The 16,658-nt window shown below is 39.2% G+C and overlaps 1 protein-coding gene across 4 annotated transcripts; it reads right to left on the reverse strand.

Annotated features, from left to right (window-relative positions):
• Positions 1–493: 493 nt before the first annotated feature.
• LOC138349474 (copine-8-like) lies at positions 494–16,286 on the reverse strand. 4 transcript variants are annotated; one of them, XM_069317718.1, is made up of 8 exons: positions 16,159–16,277; positions 15,499–15,652; positions 14,267–14,984; positions 10,424–10,559; positions 7,785–8,018; positions 6,033–6,211; positions 4,386–4,500; positions 494–1,658 (listed from the first exon to the last, which is right to left on the reverse strand). In XM_069317718.1, the coding sequence occupies exons 2-8, from the start codon at positions 15,552–15,554 to the stop codon at positions 1,621–1,623; spliced, it is 1,476 nt and encodes a 491-aa protein (XP_069173819.1). In that variant the 5' UTR covers positions 15,555–15,652; positions 16,159–16,277; the 3' UTR covers positions 494–1,620. The 4 variants fall into 4 exon arrangements, with proteins under 4 accessions (XP_069173819.1, XP_069173816.1, XP_069173818.1 ...); XM_069317715.1 differs by lacking the exon at positions 494–1,658 and having other exon boundaries at positions 3,770–4,500; positions 16,159–16,283; XM_069317717.1 differs by lacking the exon at positions 494–1,658 and having other exon boundaries at positions 4,029–4,500; positions 15,499–15,558; positions 16,159–16,286.
• Positions 16,287–16,658: the final 372 nt, after the last annotated feature.

A 16,658-nucleotide genomic window follows, 5' to 3' on the forward strand; every position in this document is an offset into this window, starting at 1 on the left:
TCCCAAAAGTCAGGTCCTGACTAATGGGACATGGGTCCTATGTCCCATAAGTTAGGTGTAATGACTGATATGTAATGTTTAGCTGTCATTGTTATTACTGTAATCAAATTGCTTTGCTTTATTTGTTAGTTTGCTGGATTTTTGGCTATGTTAATTTTCATTACTTAATTTCAATGTTTGCAAGTTGTCAGAGTTCTGTACAAGAGAGAATATTTAGTATTGTTTAGCATATATACACTTTTTGTGAGGGGTAGCATCACTGCAGTGCTATGCACTGTGAAAATTATATTACATTTATGCCAGGTCACAGTACCCCCGTGTTGGGTATCTTTGGATCAGTAATGCCATTTACATCTCGGTTGGAATATGAGTGAACACGTACTACTTCTGGTTATGCAAGCAGATGAAAAGAGTTATACATCTCGCTTGTGTCATGCATCACAGCCATATTTTGTGCTACAGAATGAGGCAGGTAGCAGGGGGAAGGTCAAGGTTTGAACCCGACCTCTCCTACAGCCGAACTGACCCTTCCCTACGACTCCCAGTGACATCCGAGTGACCCATAGTTCACCAAGTCAGGTGTCGAGTTGTGGTGGAAACTATATTCTGACTGGTGTTGTGCGTGATGGTCTCCATTACGAGATGTGAGGTGTGAGCTTGGTTACCTAGATCCAGCTGTCACAGCATTCTTGGGACGAGTATTGAAGAGGAAAGACAGACTCCCTGAACTTCAAGTCATATATTACCTACAAGCTAGTTACTACCTCCAGAAACATATCACCTGTGGACGATTCCTGTGGTGGTATAAATGATTCATAATGACAACAACGAAGTGTGCTCATGTGAATGTGTACGCATGCGAATTCTTGTGAGTAAATTTTTTATTGCGTATGCTATTTACTCACATTTCGTGGGCTCAAATGCAACGCAATGAGCCTGGTGGTGCTCTTCTCAGTCTGGCGTGGGTATTCAAAGTGACATTTCACATGCAGTGCTGGTCCATGACCAAACATGTGTCTGTGACTATTATCCCATGCATCAGCTTTATGTGCATGGAATTTACTCCCGAGTATCATTTCAGCTCCTGAATGTCTATGGAATATGGCAGTGGTATTAGGCAGCCATTATTAGTGGAGCGTGCAAAATTGAAGTGTTAAGCTAGGGTCTTTCATATCTTGAGTATAGTCAACGCACACAGATACTGTGCATAGATTTGCTTATACAACACACTGTAAAGACAATTGTTCCCCCCATCCATGTGTAAATATTTTTGTGTTGTTTATGTTTAATAAATTTGTATACAAGAGCTACACATGGTGTATCAGTGAACCCTTCTCTCTCATATATAAATCTACTATCCCCATAAACGGAATCCACATTATACTAGCACCACATCAAAAACTTTTGATGTACCCGATTCTCTGATTCCCTGCTTCAGTAGGTTGAGTCAGACACAACCTATATCTGACAAAATTCACTGTAAATTCTCTAAGCATTTTACCCCTGTTGATAACCACTGTGAGCATTCGATCCTTCGGTCCTTCAGTCCTTACACTGCTGCACACAGAGGTGGTCCCAATAAAGTAATTTCAGACAGCAGACAAGGTATCCAAGTAGCACTCACAGGATACATAGTGTCAGGAGTGATGATGCCACACCTACAGTACATGCTTCCTCAATTAATGGGGGACAATCTATAAGTTTTGAGGTAGACATTACTGGAAATTTGAATAATGAATTAAAAAATAAATGATGCACAAAAGTAATGTTCGAGAGATTCAAAAAGTTAGCAAAAAGATAACATGAAATATACATATAAAGGGATGTTATCTAACTTTGAAGATGAAAATATAAAATCCTCTAGCAGGTACTTATTGGATCTAAATAATTTGCCATTTCCAGTTCCACATGCTTTGAGCAAAACTCATGACAGTATAATACATTCTTGCAAACATCTTAATGCTGTAACTGTCACACACTCTCTCTCTCTCATACAATGTACCTAGATTTTCTAAAATATTTCAGACTTCCTTTTACTTTTGTAATAATGCTGTATTTAACTTTTAACAATGTACTGTAATTAACTTCTATTACAACCTTCCACCCAAATATTATATGAAAATCAAGTGAAAACTTCCTTCTAAAACTAATCTGTATCCTCAATATAAACAAAACAAGGTGGACTAGTTCCATCCACACTACACTGTACCAGAACAAACTGAATAAACTAAAGAGATTTTGTCTGTGCACATGAACCTTAGAAATGTTATCTTTTCCAGCCAAGGTCTTTAACTATATCATCTATCACCCCATTTACATCCTTTATTCAAATGCTATAAATGTTATCAAAGATTCAGTCCCTTACTTTTGAACTAGCTTTCCTCAAAACAGTATTCACAGTAATTGTTCTTCATATTATTACACCATTACTTGATGGCTAATATTGTAATGCAATTTAAAGTAGAGTTCCTTGCATAACTCAACATCCAAATTTTCTACTCCTCTTACGCTATCATCATGAGCATGCTATGGGGCCTGACAGCTGAGTGGACAGCGCTTGGGATTTGTAGTCCTGAGGTTCCGGGTTCGATCCCAGGTGAAGACAGAAACAAATGGGCAGTTTCTTTCACCCTGATGCCTCTGTTCACCTAACAGTAAAGAGGTAAGTTAGACAGCTGCTACGGGCTGCTTCCTGGGGATGTGTAACAAAAAGGAGGCCTGGTCAAGGACTGGGCCGAGGGGATGCTAAGCCCCAAAATCATCTCAAGATAACCTCAAGATAACCTCATATTCGTTTATCACCATTAATGTCAACATTTTCACCTGCTTCATCTTCTGAATTAAGAATAAAGAGCATGTTAAAATTTATTAACAAGAAAAAACAATAAGACGTGAGTATTTTGAAGTCTGATAAAGGATACGATTCAGCTGAATATGTATAAAATAATGGAGAGAGTAATAGTATTACTTCCCTTAATTTTCAAAAGTTGATCTTTTAAAAGTATAGACCCTGGCACTTACTAAATTTTAAAGCCAACAATATACTAGCAATATTACTCAAAGCATTGTTTTATCCACTCTGGAAATTACAATGGCCCAATACAAACCAAAATATGATAATGTTTTCCACTTATAATATCTTGGTTTAGTGTTTATTGTTCAATCAATGTTGCTGTAGTTTTTGGTCTTCATAGCTTTATTAAACCTTGAGATGTAAAGTATCTGTACCTACTGTAGTGTTAAACCTCAAGATGTATAGTATCTGTACCTACTGTAGTGTTAAACCTTAAGATGTGAAGTATCTGTACCTACTGTAGTGTTAAACCTTAAGATGTGAAGTATCTGTACCTACTGTAGTGTTAAACCTTAAGATGTATAGTATCTGTATCTACTGTAGTGTTAAACCTCAAGATGTATAGTATCTGTACCTACTGTAGTGTTAAACCTTAAGATGTGAAGTATCTGTACCTACTGTAGTGTTAAACCTTAAGATGTATAGTATCTGTATCTACTGTAGTGTTAAACCTCAAGATGTATAGTATCTGTACCTACTGTAGTGTTAAACCTTAAGATGTGAAGTATCTGTACCTACTGTAGTGTTAAACCTTAAGATGTGAAGTATCTGTACCTACTGTAGTGTTAAACCTTAAGATGTATAGTATCTGTATCTACTGTAGTGTTAAACCTCAAGATGTGAAGAATCTCTACAATGTGTAACAACAAAAAAACAGAAAACATTTGATAAGACAGGATAATTTATAGACATAGATCATGACAAAATATTCATTAAATCAACAATTATATTCATCTGTAAAAAAAATTAAAACAATTATGTCTTTTCTCTCTTAAACAATCTTCAGTGCCTTACTCAAGTTACCACATCACATTTTGTATTAATTAATTAATGGGTTCCACAAAGGCAGAAACATGTCTCCATACCTACGGTAGTTAAACAACACCTAAAAGTTAAAACAGATAGAGGAATTTGATTTTAATAACAATTTGTCTTATGGAACATAAATTGGGTCATCAATATAGAAGAATTTTATAAATATAAAAATATAATACATATCTAGGTACATAAAAATGTTTCCTATCTTGACTAAGGAGAGTTAATTATGCAAAGGTACGTCAGCTTAGTATGTCTGTCATTTGTGAGAGAATGTAGCTGGGTGATCAAGGAAGGTTTAATGGCAACGGGACATCACTGACCTTGGGTGGCTGTGGATTAATATTATTAGCTTTCATATATGACAAAACTTGAGTAGGAACTTCTGCAAGTATTTCCCTAGCTAGTCTAAGCCCAGCTGTGAGAGGATCCCCACTGCCCCTCAGGAAGTCCCTGAAAGGCACAAACTGCACAATGTCACGAGCAGCATACTGACCATTACTGGAGAGTCGCACAACGTCTCCATCTAGTTCTTCCATACTGTCAAATTCTGCTCCACCTACTCCCACAATGATGATTGACAGTGGCAAGGATGAAGCATTAACAATTGCCTGTAAATAAAAGATAAATTGAATTATTGTAATTAGCTGGGAATAATGTAATCACTGAAATATACTGTATTTAAAAATTCAGCAAATGACCTCTTATTTTGTTTCCTGTTTCTTTAAACTTTATAAAAGCTTGGAAATAAGTAGTAAAAATAATGTTGAAAACTACAAGAGTTAAACTGAAGAATAAGAGTGACTGATATAAGAATGATGTCATGTGGATCACATCTTTAGGAGTAGAGTGTTGGCTACAAAGGCATTAAAAGATTAAGGATGTTTCAGTACTTAAAACACTTCACTTATCTATACTATAACATTTGTTTACATAGTTTGGGGCCATGACCATCTTCAAGTCTGCAGGTATCAGAAGCAGCCATGTGTGGTTTGCTTTGTCTCGTTGACTTTCTGGGTGCTTCCATTGGTGATGGCATAAATGAATAACTTGAATATAACTGCCACAGTTCCCCCGTGTCTCTGTGAGGGGGGGGGGGTTACCAGTTTCTGGCACTATGTCCCTGGTAAGCCAGAGAACTCCGAGACTGATGGCACCTACATCGCAGGTGGTAGCCGTCATTGACGTTCAAAAAAAATGTAAGGGGCCCTACAAGGTGCCACTGGGAAAAGCAAAACAACCCCATGATAGGACCTTTTCACACTACTTTTATAATAATAATATATATATATTATATATTATATATATATATATATATATATATATATATATATATATATTTCGCCTCACAGTAGGTCGCCGCGACCCGTTGCTTTTGGGGACGTCGAAGGCCCGGACGGATTGGTACCCTACCGGCTGGGGATGCGGCTTCGGCTTCTCCTCTTGTCCGGTGGGCGAAACCGCCGGTGTCCTGGCTGCCCTGCGACGGTCGTAGAGACGAGCCCCTCCCATTCGTGGGGGGCGGCTCTCGCGGCGTGCAAAAGGTCGGTGATCCACCCGACCCGTCTTCCTCTAATGCGTTATGCGTGGTTTCCTCCGAGGCTATGGGTCCCCCTTCTTCCAGCTAGAGGTGGTACTCCCTTCCATATTATATATATATATATATATATATATATATATATATATATATAATTTATATTTATATATTTATATTTATATATATATATTTATATATATATAATCTACTAAAAAATAACTACTGTATTGATCACCTCATGGTCAACAGAGCACTGTAACCACTTTTTTTGTTTTTTTTTTGAGATATATACAAGAGTTGTTACATTCTTGTACAGCCAGTAGTACGCGTAGCGTTTCGGGCAAGTCCTTAATCCTATGGTCCCTGGAATACGATCCCCTGCCGCGAAGAATCGTTTTTTCATCCAAGTACACATTTTACTGTTGCGTTAAACAGAGGCTACAGTTAAGGATTTGCGCCCAGTAAATCCTCCCCGGCCAGGATACGAACCCATGACATAGCGCTCGCGGAACGCCAGGCGAGTGTCTTACCACTACACCACGGAGACTGACTAAATTATGGCAAATTATGGCACTGGACCAATTATGGCAAAAACTGATAACTTACCTCTTTAGTATGTGCCATATCAGTGATGATACCATCAGTAAGGATGAGAAGAATGAAGTATTTGTCCCCAGTCTGATTAGAGATAGCAAAGCGGGTAACATGATTGATGATGGGAGCAAAATTGGTGGGCCCATAGAGTTGAACACGATTTATACACCCATAGTAAGCATCAACAACTCCTGTAGAGAGAAGCAGGGTTAAGGTTAACCAGTTTAATACAACAATGTTTTGACATGTCAAATTTCATGTTGAATTTTATATGTTATTCTAAACATATGTATTTTGAGGCTGGCCCTCAGTTAGTATTTAGTCCATAAGACTCTAGTACCACAGACACCCTCATAATGCTACCTGCCTTGCATGTCCCTAACTAGTTAGTTTACTTCAACTTTGTTCAATGGTTTTCTTAGTTGGCACTTCCCTTTTCCCCTCAGAACTACCTTCTCTGATGGGTTTGGGTGTCCTTTTTGGGCTTCTCCTTTTGAGTTGCCCTGGTATTCGATGGCAACATACACAGTTCCTTGTTTGAGAGTTACTGGGTTCAATGTGTGTGAAGGCAACTTTCACTTGTCTTGCACCTGCCACTTCCATCCATTTATTGATGACTTGGACAGCCTGTTGCCATTACATCTGAGGGATTGTTTACCTCATTCATTGGCTGGGTTACAATAAATTTACCATACAATCTAGAGCTGCACTTTGCTGTTTGCAGCTATACAGGATGCAAGTCTACATTTTGGACACATGGCCATTCCCGTTGCCTCCGTCGCTCTGCCTATTGGGTTCAGGGGTTCTTCTCCCTTAGGTCTGCTGTTGTTGGATCTCTGTTTGGACTGTTGCTGACTTAGAGGAAGAGAAACCTCCTCTTTTTCATGAGGAATAATTTGAAACTGGTATTTTTTACTTGTTCTTAACCAACCTACCTGATCAACCAGGCTGCGACTCATACGTCAGGCTGCGAGCAGCCGCGTCCAACAGCCTGGTTGATCAGTCCGGCAACCAGGAGGCCTGGTCGACGACCGGGCCGCGGGGACGCTAAGCCCCGGAAGCACCTGAAGGTAACCTTCCCTTATTGCTCCTCCTGCTGTGGCCATGGGTATGTCTTTGCTGTTGGCCTCTGTTCAGTCTCCTGGCCTCTGTTCAGTCTCCTGGCCTCTGTTCAGCCTCCTGGCCTCTGTTCAGCCTCCTGGCCTCTGTTCAGCCTCCTGGCCTCTGTTGTTGGTTTGGGGCTCTAAACTACCTCGCCTTGAGCTGCAGTATAACAACTTAATACTTTTCTAAGCTGTATAAGTTTAGAAACATAACATACTTAAGCTTGGCTTAAACATATATATTTATGCTAAGTTTATACCACTTTAGAAATATATAACAGACTTACAACATAGTTGTTATAAGTTACCCATATTTTTTTTTTTTGAGATATATACAAGAGTTGTTACATTCTTGTACAGCCACTGGTACGCGTAGCGTTTCGGGCAGAAACTAATATAACACATTATAAATTATATAACAAACAAATTATATAACAAATATAATAATTATGATTTAATTTATACCGCATGTAAATATACTAGCATTTTTAAAACTCTGATTTAATGGTCAATAGATACAATTTTTCACAATGCATACAAAACTCCTTAATTTTAACTTTAATAAGATTAATACTTGCAAAGTTTGACTTGCAAATTAAACTCAAGAACAGTACAATTAGGACTTTTTATTGATATTGCAGAACAAATTTTAAATGCTAACCTTGAACTCCAAAACAGTAAGGATTTGATGCATCCCCATTGACAAAAAACTCATGAGACACTGCATCGTAACTTGGAGGAATCTTGGCTCCAAAGCCAAGAACTGGAAAGTGTTTATCTGTGTCATAATCTTCAATAATGTGTCCAACTGCTTGAATAGCTTGAACATATTGATTTGGAGCCACTGGGTTGATGAAGTGCAGAGACTGTGGTGACTGTGGATTACCATTTGATGCTGTAGAAAAAAAAAAGTGTTGAATATAATGAAACGCTATTTTCCGGGCGAGGCCACAGCAATGGCCTATGAACACTTTAAATTATGTCATCTTGCCATCGACCAAGGAAGCCATCCAGAAAGGTGCCTTTCCTAGTTTATGCTGTTCTTTCTACATTTTCTTATAATAAGAAAAAGAATGCTATTTTCACATTTTGTCATTAATCATTATTGGACTGAAAGTAGCGAATAAGACTAACACGAAGAAAACTTTTATATAAAAAAAATTCTTTTTCCAAACTAGTAAATTTACTCCAATACAATACGTACTTAAATATAAATAATCTTTTGTACATAACAAATTACAACATGCAAATCAACACGTTTCTTAATTACGTAACCAAAAATGTTAGAAATTGGTACAAGACAAGAGTATGAGCTTTGAACAAAGCATAATTACAAATTTTTGGTACTACTACTACCAGGGGTGCCAGTTAATGCCATCAACAACCTGTGGCAGCATTTACTTAATCCAGGCACCTGTTTTCAACGTCAGACGACCCGGTCAAATATTACACGATCTGGAACCAGCTTTCTAGGGACGTTGGCCAAGGTCTCAAATTGCAGCCTAGGATGAGATTTGCATCTTCGACCAATACGGGTCAGTCCAGCCCAAGGCTTTATATTCACAAAAGTTTTATCCTAAATATATTCTGTATTTGCCATAAAAATAATAATTTAAATAAAAAATTATAACAATAAATGATGTGAAAATCCGCAAGAGCTGTGACAAAGATTCAAACTTATGCACTGGGTATTCTCAGATGCACGCTCTAAATGACTAGACCATGACAATGTCCTGGTGTAGTCGTCTAGACCTTGCATCTGGGAATAACCAGCACATAGGTTCAAATCCTCCTCACGTCTCCTGTGGATTTTTTCATTGATATATCACAATATGATTTCTCTGTGTAACAAATTATATGATAATAATACTAATTAACAATAATAATAATAATTGATAATACAGTAGTAATAATAATAATAATAATTTAATTCACCTCGGCTCTAGAAGACTCGAACTACGGACCCACACGTGTGAGGCAACAGCTCTATCGGCTGAGCAGCAGCAGCAGCAGCAGCAGCCGCAGCAGCCGCAGCAGCAGCAGCAGCAGCAGCAGCAGCAGCCGCCGCCGCCGCCGCAGCAGCAGCAGCAGCAGCCGCCGCCGCCGCCGACGACGACGACTGCTAGTTGCTCTGCTTGGCCATTACACTTGCACACCAAGCAGCAGCACCTCAAACACAGGGTACCCTGACTTACCTAAATCCCAATCCCACCGAGTGCCCTAGTAAACTATCCACACCCAGGACAGGAGGACCAGAAACTATCCACACCCAGGACAGGAGGACCAGAAACTATCCACACCCAGGACAGGAGGACCAGAAGGGAGGGCCCAGAGGAGGGCAAAGGTAGGCTGCACACTTGACATGACAACTGAAGTTTTGTTAGTAGCACCTATGGGCTACTAGCATAACCCTTCTGGTCAAGACTTCCAAGTCCATTGTAAGAGCCAGATTCTCCTCCATTAAACATAGGACCTTCTTACCCTTCACACTAGCAAGAAACTGAGATTTCCAGTGCTTATACAGTATTTGAGAGAAAATATTGTGGCAATGAACAAGATAGAACTTGCCTCTCTGGACTACTCAGAAAACATCCACTATACATTGTATCATAACAGGCTAAAAGTATCTAAACCAGAAGTTCTACTGGACTTACCAGCTGGTACTACTATCAAAGTCACTTAACAATTCTGATGGAACACCTGTCCAATAACCAGCATGGAGGCCAGTCACATTGTTAGGTAGCTCAAGTAAGGAGAACCACCGACTCAATTTGACAGGTGCTGCCACCTTTCTGTAGCATAGTGTAGTGGTTGGGCATGGTAACTAGCAGTTTGCAAGAACAGTAATTGATGGTCCTAGCTTAGCCATTAATTTTTGAGGGGTTTGAGTTTTTGGAATGTGATTTCTGGCAGTCATTCCAGGCTGTATTATTTTCCAGTATCTCCAGAGCACCATGCCAGTAGGTACAATATCCAAGAGCAATGCCAATTCAACACCAAATCATATCTTCAACAGCGATTCAATACTGAATAAATATTGATAACATTGATTGAACGTTGTACTAATGCTACTCCTGAATATTGTGCCCACTGGAATTATGACTCGGCAGGGATGGTTTGAAAAGATCCTGCTGCACTAGTTCAGATGTCAACCGATCCTGATTATAAACAGCCCTTTCCTGGGGCCAGGAGCTTCAAAATAGATGTGTATAAACATCTATTTTAACAAGTGTATACACAAAATGAAAGCATAAACAAGGCCGATGAAAAGGGTGTAACACCTACAATATTGCTACAAACCTGTGAAATCGATGGCAATAAAGGCATTTATCTCCATGCCACCCTTGATGTAGTCGATGAAAGAGAAAATCTCATGAACATGGGCTTTATTAATCATCACCTCTCCAGAGTTCTTGTAGCTATTACCTTTCTTCCTCTGTAAAGAGAATTCAGTAATAAACACAATTTTATTTTATTTAAAATAAATAAATAATTGTACAGATGGCCCATGATATGTTAGGTATTGCATTATATGGATGAGAGATTATGCAGGTAAACAATTTTCCATTAAATTTTGAAATGCAGTTGCAAAACTTACTTTATGGGAGTTAAGAAACACTATTTCATTGTAAACATACTGAAGTAAAACAGAATAAAAAGAACAGTACAGTACAGTGATCACATGCTAATTTTCATGTCAAGGTTGAAGTTCTGAATATTGATCAATAGCTGCATAAATGCTGTTTTTATGGGATTAATAAACAAAAAATCCAAAATTACCTCTAACCCAAGAAAGAGTTAGAGGTGTGTGAAGGTCATCGGGCCTTTGTGAAAGACATGTCACTGGTCTTCATGATGTAAAACTGGAAATATTATTGGAATTGGAGATATGCAATATAGAGATTGGAAAAAGATTGGAAGTATGCAAATGTTACCCTTATTTTCATAAAAGGCAGAAAGAGCTCGGCAGAAAACTACTGGCCGATCAGCTTGACATCACACATCTTTAAGCTCATGGAGAGTATCCTCAGGGAAGGAATTATTCACCATCTTTCAGTGAACAACTTTGTTCAATCGACACAACATGGGTGTGTAAAAAACAGATCATGCCTTACAAATCTGCTCACATTTTTTAAAAAAGGTAACCAGCTACTCAGACAAAGGCCTTCCGGTGATGTGTAGTATACTGTACTTATTTTGCTAAGCTTTTGATAAGGTACCACATGAAAGACTGGCAAAGAAATTATAGACCAATGGAATAAATGGTAAAATAATATTAAGGATAAAACAATGGTTATCTTCTTTAGAGGTTATCTTGAGATGATTTTGGGGTTAGCATCCCCGTGGCCCGGTCCTCGACCAGGTCCTCCTTTTTGTTACACACCCCCCCAGGAAGCATTCCATAGCAGGTGTCTAGCTCCCAAGTACCTATTTACTGGCTAGGTAAATAGGGGCATCTGGGTGAAAGAAACTCTGCCCATTTCTTTCCGCCCTCACTGGGGATCGAACCCGGAACCTCAGGACTACAAATCCAAAGCGCCGTCCACTCAGCTGTCAAACCCCTACCCCAGATGGTTGAAGGAAAGAAAACAAAGGGTCGTGTTAAATGGAAATGACTCGGAATGGAAAAATGTGATAAGTGGGGTGCCACAAGGGTCCATTTGGGACCTACCCTTTTTGTCATATACTGTATAGTACATCAATGATATAGGCTAGAATATTACAAACATCATCATCAAATTTGCAGATGACACAAAGATTTATGATAAAGTGGGAAATAATAACGATACTGAAGCCTTACAAAGAGATTTACACGAACTCCACAAATGGTCAGAAGACTGGGAAAAGCTTTTAAATATCGACAAATGCAATACCATACATGTGGGGCATAACAACCCACGCCACAACTACCAAATTAATAGCATTACATAACAGCATATTGATGAATAAATAAAAATACCTGTATATTAAAAATATATCATTTTGAAATAATTTCAATTTTATAATTTTTAATTTCATTGAGCAAAATAAAAATTTTGCTCAGTGAAATTCATCTATAAATCATAGAAAAAACCAGCGTTGAACTTAATGAAATGCCAGTTTCTGGGCAAGCCTCAGAGGCTCCCTAAAGCTATCCAAACTGATATAGTGCTATATTATTTGGCATCATCAGTCACAGAGTTCATATGCCTACTCAGAACCATGAGCACGAATCCAGTCACCCTCAGAGGCACAAGGAGCAAGAGCCTATGAACACTTTATATTTAAAGTATAGGGGTACCTCGGTTTAAGAATTTCATCTGTTCCTGGAGACGGTTCGTAACACGAAAATTTGTAAACCGAAGCGAATTTCCCCATAAGGAATAATGGGAAATGAATAAATCTGTTCCCGACTCCCCAAAAACTTCCCTTCAAAGTAAATTTTATACCTAATTCACCCAAATCTTCACAACAAAAGTATGTTCAAGCTATTACTTACCCTTGCTGATGACTCCTGTTAGTGTATGGAAGATGGTGAGGAGGGGGAGGAGGAGAGGTGTTACTGTTTGGAAGGGGAGTCCCCTTCCATTAAAACATCAGGCAGTGAAGATTTCTCTGGCGTGCACTCTCTGGAACATTTTGCCTACATACCACTAGGTCCTGGTTGTGGCTCACTGCTTGATTTTCTCACAAGGAAACATTCCATTGAAGATTGTTTTTCCCTTCTTTGCAACTCTTTGTCTGCAGTGAGGCATCACAATGCAACGGCCTACTACAGCTTTATCTGGGCGATTCTTTTCAGCAAAATTTTGCAGTCCTTCCCATACTGCACACATTTTCTTAATTAATGAGGAAGGGATATTCTCTACTGCCTCCTCTTCCTCCCCTGAAGATTTGTTGTACTGCCTAGCTAGTTCAACAACACTAGTACCATTTTCATGCTTACGAATGATCTTTCGTTTTTCCTCTATGGTCATTCTCACATGTGATTTCTTGCCTTGAACCTTACCACCTGCTTTCTTGGGACCCATGGCGAGATATATAATAACAACTTTTATACTCAATGGCCAAAAATACGACAAAAACTGTAAATTCTTGTGAAGAATTCAGGCGGGATAGTCACTGGGCATGAGGCACTGATAAACTGAGGTGCGATCGCTGTGCCACCATGCGCTAGGTCTGACGTACGCGTATCAACAAACTCGTATCCCGAGGCAAAGTTCGTATCCCGATTCAAATCCTCCGAACAAACCGGGCTCGTAACCCGAAAAGTTCGTATACAGGGACGTTCGTAACCCGAGGTATCACTATGTCATACTTGCCATCAACCAGAGAAGACACCGAGAGAGGTAGGTGAAACAAAACAGACTACTGATTGAATAGTGAGACCTACATCCTCAGTAGAGCAAAAGAATTTTCCCAGAAAGAAAACAAACACGCAACACTTTATTTAACTAGCCCTCAACTCGTTAGAGCTACCCACCCTCCAGTTCTCGAATGATGAAATCTACCAACCAGAAGGAGGGGAGGGGTGTCAGTGAGCCTCCGGGGCTCACCCAGAAACAGGCGTTTCATTACAATCAATGCAGGGACCTCCATCGGCTCTCTGAAGCTAACCACCCACAGAGAAGGTGTTATGAAAGAGAGCAAATGGTTGCTCTGTGAGGATCAATAGCTAAAGTCAAGGAGTTCCTAAAATAGTGGAAATAGGTAGGCCCGGCCCCCAGGGAAGATATTTCCCAGCAAATAATAATTGAAAATCTGTGGTCTTAGGTTAATAACCTAATCCACTCCAAACAGGATGAAAAGATACTCCTAAACTTTATCTTTATTTATTATTGGCCAGGTTCTGGCTCTGGTTCCTGGTAGGCAACAAGAACTCTGCGACTGATAACCCCAAATAATATAGCACTTTCAGTGGGATAGCTTCGGGAAGCCTCTGGGGCTCCCCACAAAAATGACAATATTGGAAAGATGGGACACAATGAGCACATATGTAATCCTTTAACTACTGCAGTAACTACACAGAAATTAGAGCTCAAACCTCGCAAACAGGATACAGTAGTCGAGTACAAGCATACCTAGCACCCAGTCGAGTACGAACAACCATACTTAACAAAATATAAACTAATAAGCAATCTCAGTTAGGTTGTGCACACTTACCTTCGTGTTTTCATTGATGAGCCAATATGTGTTGCTCGGGCCCGGCCCTTCAATGAGTTTTCGTACTGTAGTGTAAAAATTTCCAATAAGTTTGTGATTTCCATTTGATTTGAAATCTTTGCAGCTTACTTGTATGTTACGATCATAATCGCCATTACAGAAGCTTCGTAAAGGTACGGAAAAATCCTTCCAAACTGGGTTTTGTGTACTATGAGACGTCTCTGTGCGGTGGACCAGAATGAACGTCCCATCTTCGTTTGCTTTAAAGAACTCAAGGAAAGGATTTATAGAAAAAAACCAACTCCTATTTTCAAGATTCTTGCCAACAACCTGCAGATTAAGCTCTTCTTTACATGAACTAAGTTCTTCTGTAATTATCAGGATAGAGCCATTATTGCCACTGTAATTCTTATTAATCAAAGGTTTATGAACTGTATGAGAACTAACTAAATGACCAAGAGTGCACTCATATTCTCCTAGAAAATCATGGTGATCAAGGTCCTTAGAATTGTAATCAATGTCATAAATCAAAAATTTTAGGTGTTGCTGCTCTTCAAAGTGATAAGTAATAGGAATTTTTGTAGCAAAATCTGGATTGAGAGAGTTACTAACACAATCAGTTCGTTTAAACTCTTCCCATTGTTTTGTTCCAAAAGGTTGGTAAAACAACACACAGATAGGATCAGATTTGGAGAAGACATCAGTATCCCGTAGGTTCCTGTGGAAAAATACAAATAATTATATTGTGTATAGATATTTATAAAAATTAGAAAGCCCTGCTAACTACAAAAAAATGGGCCAGACACATATAGAGTTGCATGCTATTTCAAATAAATCACACATATTATATAATGAAGTGCCCTCTTCTGGTAGGACCTCAGAAGCTCACCAGTACTTACGAACTGGTATCAGTACTGTAAGCTTATATATTGTGCCAGGCCTCTGAGAGCCATGCTGATCTACCAGCAGCCAGGACCACAATTTGGCTCACTCACCAAGGTTAGGGGGAACTTGGGGGATCAGAGAACTATCCAAAACAGAGGAAACCAACCAGAAAGGTTAGTGAAATGTAAAAAGCAAACTGCGAGGTCTGAGGAGTCTGATGAAATTCCTTATGGAATGAATCGGCCTCACCCAACATAGTTCATTAGAGTGAGGACACACTGTAGTTACTATAGGCAAATACAGATAAGCTACCTTTATCTTGCAACAGGCATAAAAGGAGAGCTTACCTGCAGGATACAGAGATCTCGACCAAGGATGTTGGTGCGGCAGCCGAGCCAGCCATGGTCCTGGGAATAAGATGTTATGCTACTCTATGGTTATACTCTATTCTTTTAGGTCTCAACATCTCTACCACATTATCCAAACAAAAGAAAGGTTGTCCTGAAAAAAAGGAAACAAAATATCATAAAATTTCCAATACTTGAAAAAAAAAGTATTGAATGTAGTGAAATGTTTCAGTGGCTCCTCAAGCCTGTTGTCCACCTGGATTATACAATACCTGGATGAGGTACAGAAATATTACCAATAATGGTGGCAAGTAACAGTAATAAGAGTTCTTCTTCTTGATAGTAGGTGCACATGAAGGGTTTGTCCTCCGGATGACTGCACCAGGACGTGTTGGAATAAGAGCTCACCTTACCACCCTTATAACCTAACAATCCACTCTTCAACAATCACCCAAAATTCAGTAATTGACCTCAATATTGCGAGTGTGAGGAAGGTGTTATCTGTGAGCTTATGACCGGCAGGAGTGTGAGTGTGTGTCCTTATCACTCACCTCCCCCCCCCCCACATGTGTGCCAACACCCACACTACACCTTCCTATTGATCTAAGTCACACCACCAACTACACCTCTGTACCTCCTAACAGCTCTACACGCTACTACCATGGTAAGCTGGTTGACTGGTGAAGAGTAAGCCAGTCAAGAGGTTGTTGTAGTAGTGTGGAGGAGGAGGAGGAGGAGAGCACCCAAGAGTGGCCTGGACACCCTAAGGTAAACAACTCTCATAATACACTACGTCATCAGTGACGTCACGCATACCGCCTCATCAGTGACGTCACACTAAAACTTTTTTTTTAAATAAAATAAAATAAAATGTTTATTCAGGTAAGGTACATACATACAAGAGATTTTACATAAATTGATCGATTTATAGATGGAGCTAGTACATACAATGCCTAAAGCTATTACGCAAAGCGTTTCGGGCAGTATTGAATGTTTATTTATTTATTTATATATATACAAGAAGGTACATTGAGGTTGTGAGAATACATAATATAGTAATTACAATCTTGTAAAGCCACTAGTACGCGCAGCGTTTCGGGCAGGTCCTTATAATCTAAAAAAAATTTAAGTAGGTAAATCTTTTTGTAAATTTTAGTAAA

Source organism: Procambarus clarkii, chromosome 88, assembly GCF_040958095.1.
Source record: "Procambarus clarkii isolate CNS0578487 chromosome 88, FALCON_Pclarkii_2.0, whole genome shotgun sequence".
NCBI lineage: Eukaryota > Metazoa > Arthropoda > Malacostraca > Decapoda > Cambaridae > Procambarus > Procambarus clarkii.

Coding starts and splice junctions, on each gene's coding strand:
- LOC138349474 (XM_069317715.1), bottom strand. CDS start 15,554: ATGGCTGGCTCGGCTGCCGCACCAACATCCTTGGTCGAGATCTCTGTA. Junction 14,985..15,498: donor GAGATCTCTGTATCCTGCAG/GTAAGCTCTCCT, acceptor ATTTTTCCACAG/GAACCTACGGGATACTGATG. Junction 6,212..7,784: donor TTACTGTTTTGGAGTTCAAG/GTTAGCATTTAA, acceptor TTCTCTCTACAG/GAGTTGTTGATGCTTACTAT.